The 8,734-nt window shown below is 35.9% G+C and overlaps 1 protein-coding gene across 1 annotated transcript in view; it reads right to left on the bottom strand.

Annotated features, from left to right (window-relative positions):
* The window catches only part of LOC107706378 (hippocampus abundant transcript 1 protein-like), a 26,518-nt gene extending 18,993 nt beyond the window's left edge, over positions 1-7,525 (bottom strand). The window contains exon 1 of the mRNA XM_016510075.1: positions 7,308-7,525. Within this exon, the coding sequence (XP_016365561.1) occupies positions 7,308-7,391 (84 nt within the window). The 5' untranslated portion in view covers positions 7,392-7,525. The remainder of the gene's footprint in view (positions 1-7,307) is intronic.
* Between the last annotated feature and the right edge of the window lie 1,209 nt (positions 7,526-8,734).

Here is an 8,734-nt window from a genome sequence, read left to right as displayed (position 1 = left end):
ATGACACAAGAAGTCAGTTAAACTGTGTCAGAACAAATTCAGCTTGATAATGTTAGATAAATTTGACAGAAAAGTATGTAATGGATTACAATCAACCAAAAATTATTCAGACAGCTGTTAGTATGACAGCATTTACACAACTATCAATACAAATCGGGCAACCCTTAGCCTTAATGACAGCCGGTAGTCTCCTGGGCATGCTGTCATCCAGGTTCATGCAAACATGAACTTAAATGTTTTTCCCAGACTCGGTCTGAATAATTTTTGGTCCCAAATTTGTATCAGTTTTACTGTTAGTCCACTGTATGAAGAAATTTTGGGTATAATTTGTCACAGTTTACTTTATTTTGCTATCCTCACTTACATAAATGAACTATAGTGTCCTGCACCCACTAGTAAAAAAAATAAATATCAAATTATATTTGGTCTCTGAATAATTTTTGGTTTTGTTATTTTTACACTTAATTATGCCCATTCAAATGTATTTTACACGTTATTTATATTCCAAAGCCACTCATATAATGCACAAACACTCAAGCAAAACACGCGCAATGCGTGCACGTATTTATACTGGTGCAGAATGAGAGGACAGTAGTACAGCCTAGCGCATTTCACACAGGCTGCTAGATTCACTTTCGCCAGAAAGTCGTGTATGCTTAAGGTTGAAAATAAATTATGTTTATAGTGAATGCCCCTATAAATGGTCTTATTTTTACGATTTAGTTTTAATCCAAATGATGCGTGTGCTAAGTGAGTGAACATCAAAGATCACACAACAGAAGTGCACTCCCTCTCTCTCTCTCTCGCCCTCCCTACCGTAAGTAACTTGTGCATAACTTTTTACTTACTTGTTTTTGACATATCCGACCGAACTACAAACGTTCCAGTGATGTCTATGAGAAAGGTATATTCACTAGACAAGCTCGCGCATCTGCGCCGCCGCGCGCTCAATCCACTCAGCGTGCTTTGTTTATCTAGGGGTGTAACGATCCATCGATATGGATCGATACATCGATTAAATGTCTAACGATACGATGTATGGATGCCACACGTAAAATATCGATATCTGTAATATAAATAGGCACTTTATTTTGACACTGTCCACATTTTCACCAATGTCCGTCTATGCATTACTGCCAACGCGTGCATTCTCATTCAAACTCACATGCCGGGACGATAAGACTGCCAGAACCTACAGACAGCCGCATCGACAGCATGCTAATACCTAATTGAGCTCTCTTCCGCTTTTTTGTGCATGGATGAACAAATACAGACCAAATTACATCAACATGTCGCCTTGGCGAATATCCTAGTAAACACAGTTGGTTAGGCCTATGTCTTAAACAGTTGAGAAAGAAAACGCATATGTATCAGTATATTGGCTCTGTGCTTTCCTTCTTAAAGTGAAAGCAGACTAACAGAAAACTTCTGTCAAAGAAAAAAATCTCACTGATTTTGACTGAACAACTTTTATAAGGATTAATCTATATTTAATCTATACAGTGAAGACTATGCAGTGTTATTTTACATTTGATTATTACATTTCTGTACCTGAAAATTTATGTTTTATATATATATAGAGAGAGAGAGAGAGAGAGAGAGAGAGAGAATTCCCTTTCTTTCCTGATCAAAGAAAAACTTTTATTTCAAATCTAATATCTGCCTCATTTAGAAGTAGTTACAGCGTTAATAGGCTCGGCACACAGAAAGGGTCGATTGATTCCTTCAGTACGGAATTACAGTACAGAATTACATTTCCAGATCAATACATTATCCTTTAGGCATAAATGCATAATGCAGCATAAGATAAATGTAACTGCGATGTTTCCACACGGAGTGTTAAGAAACCTAAGCACCTATTTGAACAAATCCAGCCATAATGTGTTTTCGCTAATCCTATCTTTCGTATCACTGAATGAACTTTTTGCATCGCAGCGTTTCTTCCAAATCATTTCTGTGCCATTCTGTTCTGCACTGCACAATCCATATTTCCATTTTTCCATTTTTCAGTTCTCGCACCAGTTGGCAGAGGAGCTATGTCGAGCTGTCCCAGCGATGGCAGGGTTCGCCGGCTCCAGATTAGAACTCACTCTTTTACTCGTTTAAGGTCCGTTGCTGGCTGACCTGTAGCTCTTTGAGAGGCAGTGAGGAGAGCTGCCAAACTTATCTATATCTGAGGCCAAAAATAGCGCTTTCCTCTGGCGCTGTGTCTATTAGCAGTGTGTTCACTTCACAACACACATCAGCACTCGTACAGCACCCAGAGCACTTTCAGAGCCCCTTTTTCTGATAGTTCAACTTCTAAGAACCAGCAGACTCTCCACACAGGCTTTGAGTCGTAGAGGATACCAGGGGCGATGCTAACATTTTTTTTTTCATCGTAACTCACTCTACTTCAAATCTATGGGGAAAAAAAAATGTTGCTTCTTGCACGTTTTGCGACGCCTTCAAAGTGAAACATGTTTTGGTTTTGTGCGAAACAGATTAATGAGGTACACATTCACATCATATAGCTGTACCGGGTGCGCTACCGAGCAAGTTTACCACATAAGAAAAGCCATATACACAGCTAATTATATGGTGCAAATGTCAAAATGTTTTCGTTTTTAATTCATACACTATGGTAGAAGTCTTTTAGGCTCATAACATAGTATTGTGCAAGGAACTGTGCAAAAATAAGTCTTTATCAATGGATAATCTGCCCCTGTAATCTAATAATACACAGGGGTGTAACGATATGGATCGATACATCGATTAAATGTCTAACGATACGATGTATCGATGCCACACGTAAAATATCGATATCTGTAGTATAAATAGGCACCTTATTTTGACACTGTCCACAATGTCTGTCTATGCATTACTGCCAACGTGTGCATTCTCGTTCAAACTCTTATGTCGGGACGATAAGTCTGCATGAAGGGCGAGCGTAAAACACGCTCGGGATAATTGATGTAATTGTCGCGCGCTTGTGAGAAGTTTTCAGCGCGCAGTGACAAGCGAACGCATACAGACAGCCGCATCGACAGCACGCTAATACCTAATTGAGCTCTCTTCCGCTTTTTTGTGCATGGATGAACAAATACAGACCAAATTACATCGCCTTGGCCGCCTTGGCGAATATCCTAGTAAACACAGTTGGTTAGGCCTATGTCTTAAACAGTTGAGACATATGTATCATATGTATCAGTATATTGGCTCTGTGCTTTCCTTCTTAAAGTGAAAGCAGACTAACAGAAAACTTCTGTCAAAGAAAAAAATCTTTCACTGATTTTGACTGAACAACTTTTATAAGGATTAATCTATATTTAATCTATACAGTGCAGTGTTGTTTTACATTTGATTATTACATTTCTGTACCTGAACATTTCGTTTAGATCTACCTGAAAAACCTGAAAAGCACTGTTTATTTAATGTCTTTGTTATATTGCATTTAATTTCTGCTATTGCTTGTAATTTGGTTATCTGTAGAAAAGGTTTTTAGCACTGAGCCCATAGTAGCAGCCAAAAATAGTACCAAATAAAATTAACAGCTTTATTATTTTTTTTTCTACATTAATGTATTTTTTTCTACAACTGGAGTACCTCATTTGTGTTGTTTCCTAATGAGGATTTACATTATTTTACACATTGCATATTTTAGCATATCTGTTGTCATATCTTAAGATTAGCCTACTGATCTTGTGTGTGACTTGATTTTTTTTTTTTTATTATTTATTTTAAGTGTAGGCCTATTTTTTGTTGTGAATGTCCCAATTGAGGAACAGGATGTGAAAATGTAAGATGAATGTTCATGTTATATGTTTTGGTTGCATTTGTGAGTTAATAAAAATGTAGATGGTTGTTTAAAATAGGTATATAATATAATAATATCGATATATCGATCGATATTCTCCTGTATCGAATCGTATCGAAGAATTTTTTGAAGTATCGGCAAATATCGTATCGCTGGGTATGAGAATCGATATCGTATCGTATCTTGAAGAACCATCTGATTTACACCCTTACGAATAACTCCATTCTGCTGTCTGTTGTCGGTGTTTCTTTGTCTGAATATGGCACTTATCACATGCTGTGTGGTATCGGCGTTTGGTATTGGGGCATTTTAACGAGTACGAGTACAGGAGCTCAGTATCGGGCCCGATACCGATACCAGTATCAGTGCATCCCTAAATATAATACAGCGTACGCTACCGCATTTGTGTGTGCATTTGAAGAGCACATGCTACGAGCACAGAATAATGTCAGACAGGACAGGAAAATTAATGACATATGGCCTGACAACATCTCATCTGAACGCAGTTCACTGGTGTTCTACTGAAGCTCCCTCATCACCTGTATCTTTTCCGCGCTCATTTGAATAGCACCTTGTGCTGAGGTGAAGTTGGAGTCCGCATCTGAAAAGTCTTCCATTTGTCGTGGTCGTAAAGACGTTCTGCGTCTAAATAAATGCAATTCTTTTCAAGAAAAAAAAAAAAGAGACAGAAGCAGCAGTTGAGAGTGTGGTGGCCAACCCTAGCTCCGCCCCTACGTTAATTGCGTTAAATATTTTTAATGCTGTTAAACTGAAAACATTAATATTATTTTCTAATATTGACAGCACTAATTATTACATTATAATACGTTACATTCTTTTTCTATTTTAACATAATTGTCATTACAAATAATAAGCATAATTGTTTTGGGTGAAAATTTTCAAATTCTTATTTAATTAGTGACCATTTTAAATATTTCAAAATCCTATTTCAAAAGATTAAATACAAAAAAAAGCAGATTTCAGTTTGGTCTCAGACTTTTTTAATGCTGTGACTGATAATTAATATCAAGACTGTTATTATAAATCTATATGGTTTTGTCTTTATGCTGCTGAATTAACTTCAGAACAGACAGCACTTCAAAAAAAAAAGCCAATATTTGCAGATACTGATAAGGTAACAGATATACTGTACAGTACATCATTAGAAACAACCCTACAAAACAAACAACAAAGAAAACAAACTTGGAAATATCTGATACCTGAATTTAATAGCAGTGAGATTAAATCTTACATTTTTAGTCTTATATTTACACTACCATACAAACATTTGAGGTCAGTAAGCTTGCAATGCAGTTAAGTAAATGTACAAAGCTACAAAAGATTTCCATTTAAATTATTATTATTATTTTTTTACTTTTTATTCATCAAAGAAACCTGGAAAAAGGTAACATTATTTCCCCAAACATTTTAAGCAGCACAACTGTTGTCAACACTGATAATAATAATAAGGAATGTTTCTTGAATGCTAAATTAGCATAATGGAATGATTTCTGAAGCATCATGTGACACTGGAGTAATGGCTGCTGAAAATTTTGCTACCACAAGAATAAATTACATTTTAAATATATTAAATAATATATTAAAAATAATAAATTACATTTTAAATGTTTTCAATAATATATTAAAATGAAAAAGTAATATTGTTAAATTACAATTCACAATAACTGTTTTACTGTATTTTTGATCAAATAAAATATAGCCTTGATGAGAATAAGACTTCTTTCAAAAACATGCAAAACAAAAAATACTGACCCCAAACTTTTAAATGGTTTATGTATATATGATCAAATATATACATTTAAATGCATATATTAATATGTATTAATATATACTAAGCTTGGCCTGATTGGTCCAGATTTCATTCTAAGGGGTTGCTGACCTATACTGAGAGCCAAACCCAACACTGCTTTCAATTCATGCATTATTCAAGAAAAGGAAACTTCAATTCTACTTTACATGCAGTGTAAATCATAAGGAAACACCGGTTACACTCAAAGCCACAGATCACTTTGAGGCAAAAGGTTTTGCAAATAGCACTTTGTGCAGCATGCTGTGACTGTACTGGATACAGAGTCAACAATAGTATCATGCTGACCGGCATAAAAACAACTGGCACAACGTTACAAAGTAGTAAATCACAGGTTCAGCTTCATTTACAACCATGTAGCCTGACAAACCCTCCAGTTAGCCTTCAGAATAAAAAGGTCATTATTAGGTCAATGATTATAAAGCTCTTGTTATGTAGGCTACAACTTGTTTATGGTACAGTGTAAAACCATCTTACACTTCTGGGAAAACCTGTAGTGTGTTCAAATTACCTACGACAGGTCAAAGAAAAAAGATTTACTTTCATAGCAAACATACAATTTAGCCTGCTACAAATTCATTTACTATTAGGTTAGGTTTCCCAAACGGAACTCAGGGAGTTTGTGACGAGAGTTGATAAAAAGCTAATCATTAATAAATACATTTTTGTGGACAGACGTTTAGTGCTTTTTACCAATATTCCACAAAAACAAAAGGTCAAAAATTTGACATGTTAAAAGCTCAGGGGTTTAAATGTTTTAAAGTGAAGAAATGAAGACACACACATACACACATTTTATTTATTTAAATTTTTTTTTGTAACTTGGAACCCTGTATTAGACCATGCAAATAAGCACAGGTTGCAAATACAGAGTATATCATCAACCAACAAAACACCATAACAATATTTAGTCTTACGTGATAATGAGTCTTCATGCCCTTGCAGTGTTTTCAAACATCTTTGAGTCTAGGGACCTTCAAAAAATGGTCTTGATGAGTGTTTCCTTAAAGGACAATGCCATAGACTACACAGTATATCACGTGAATACATCCTACTAGATTCATGAAGTCTTCATTAAAATTTGACAGCCTATTAGCAGCTGACTTGACATTTTAAGGCCAAATTGACTTTTTTAAAAACCAGTTCACAACCAAAACAACATGACAAAACAAACACATCATTGTTATAGAGAACACATCAGGTAAACAGTCGGACAGAACAGAGGTCATAAAAAGCATGTTCATTTCCATTCTGATGGGACACCCACTTCTGTCACTGATGGTCACCATGAAGACTATTTTTTAAACTAAATTAGTTCATTCTCTTAATTCCAAGCTTCCAATTTCATTTCCAGGTTTGTACATAAGGTAAATCACTCGATGTCAAAACGCAAGCCATGATCGATCTGACTGGCTTTCTTGCCAGCTGGCTTGTTGTTTTCACTGTTGGCTGTCTAATGAAATTATTGTCTCTGATAAAATTACTGTTCATTTCTCCTCGTAAGTAAAGAGATACGAGTTTACATCACGAAACAGATGAAATCACCAGAAGGTGCCTGACAGGTTGCCAATCGAAATGACACTCATTGTAGAGTTGTTACAGCTCATCCTGTAAAAACACTGGCTTAGCTTGCTAGCCCTGACTAGAATATGGCTAACTGCCACAAAGAAATGTTTTACTCACAGTGCCTCCATCTTTAATAATGATTTTCTTGGCAAGAAGAATGCTGCGGTTCAGCCGCTTTTTCTTCTTTTTCTCTCCAGTCATTGTTAACTTGTATCCATTCTTGTTTGTGGGAGATGGACGAGCGATGTGTGGCTAAATATGACAGTTTACCGTTAGCATCCACGCTAAAATATGCGACTTCCTGTCCTGAGTCCTCGCTCTCGGGAGTCCGGCCCATTTTTTTCAATGCAGGCTTCTTATTGGCCAATGTCATACGGGAGTGGCTTTCCTCGAGATTTGATTGCGCTTATTACCATAACCGGGTGCTGTTTTTATTGTTATCCTCACTAACAGACTGTGTTTCGCCAGGCAAAAAATAAAAAAATAAAAATAAAATTACCTATGGGATGTTACTTTGTTAAACTTATTTTAGAAGAATAAATGACAGTAATTCACATTGATTTTGCTGGACCTTTATATGTCTTAGAATGCCAACAGCAGAATTTAAATAATTAGATTTAAATTCCCATAACATAAAACTATTTACAGTCAAGATGCATCAAGATTTCTAAAACAAAATGGGTGTTCTAATTCATTCTAGTTTTCAATCTGCAGCATTGGCTCACCAGTTTTTACCTGTTTTTATACAGTTTATGGTTTTAACACACCTGTTGTAACAATTTTTCCTCACTAGAGCAGAATATATCTGTACTATCCTTACAGTATAAAACACCCGCCTTTATGACACAAATATTTTCTCACAGATTTCTCCTTAAAACAAATGTAATTTGACTGCTGTTAAGAAAAAAAATCGTAGAATCTGCCGTGGATAACTGCATTTAAAAAAATTAAAATTAAAATCTTGCAGCAGTTTCAACAGTCCACTTCAAACATGCATGCAAGAACAGTGATTATATTATTTCCAACATCTTCAAATCTTAAAAAAAAAAAAAGTTTTAACAACATAAAAATATTCACATATGACATACACCACTTACAGTAATTTCATAGAAAACAATGAATATAATAATGCATTAAGAGAACAGTTCTTGTTTGCGAGAATAATGGAACAATGACTCCTCTAATGTGCCTGTAAAACCAATAATATAGGCCCAGACCACTCCAAGATATTACACACACATCTGGTCAGCTATCCTTGAAGGGACTCTCCATAGGCGCAGGGCCGCATTAACCATTGGGCTAGGCGGGGCTGAAGCCCCGGGGCCCGAGCAAGGAGGGGGCCCGTGATTGGCTGAGGAGTAGATTGACGGACATCGGTAGCGCCGATCGCCAAAGCCCCACCACGCCCCTCACTTTTTAGCGCTATTATTTAGTTTTTCCGGAGTTTTCCCGTAAATTCCATGCATTACCATTAGAGATTAAAATGTCACATTTGAATTTGGTTTACCAATCAAATGCATTTATTATATATTTGACTTTTGAAC

The sequence above is a fragment of the Sinocyclocheilus rhinocerous genome, unplaced genomic scaffold, assembly GCF_001515625.1.
Source record: "Sinocyclocheilus rhinocerous isolate Xijiao unplaced genomic scaffold, SAMN03320098_v1.1 scaffold444, whole genome shotgun sequence".
Taxonomy (NCBI): Eukaryota; Metazoa; Chordata; class Actinopteri; order Cypriniformes; family Cyprinidae; genus Sinocyclocheilus; species Sinocyclocheilus rhinocerous.
This window is presented reverse-complemented; position numbering and strand designations above follow the sequence as displayed.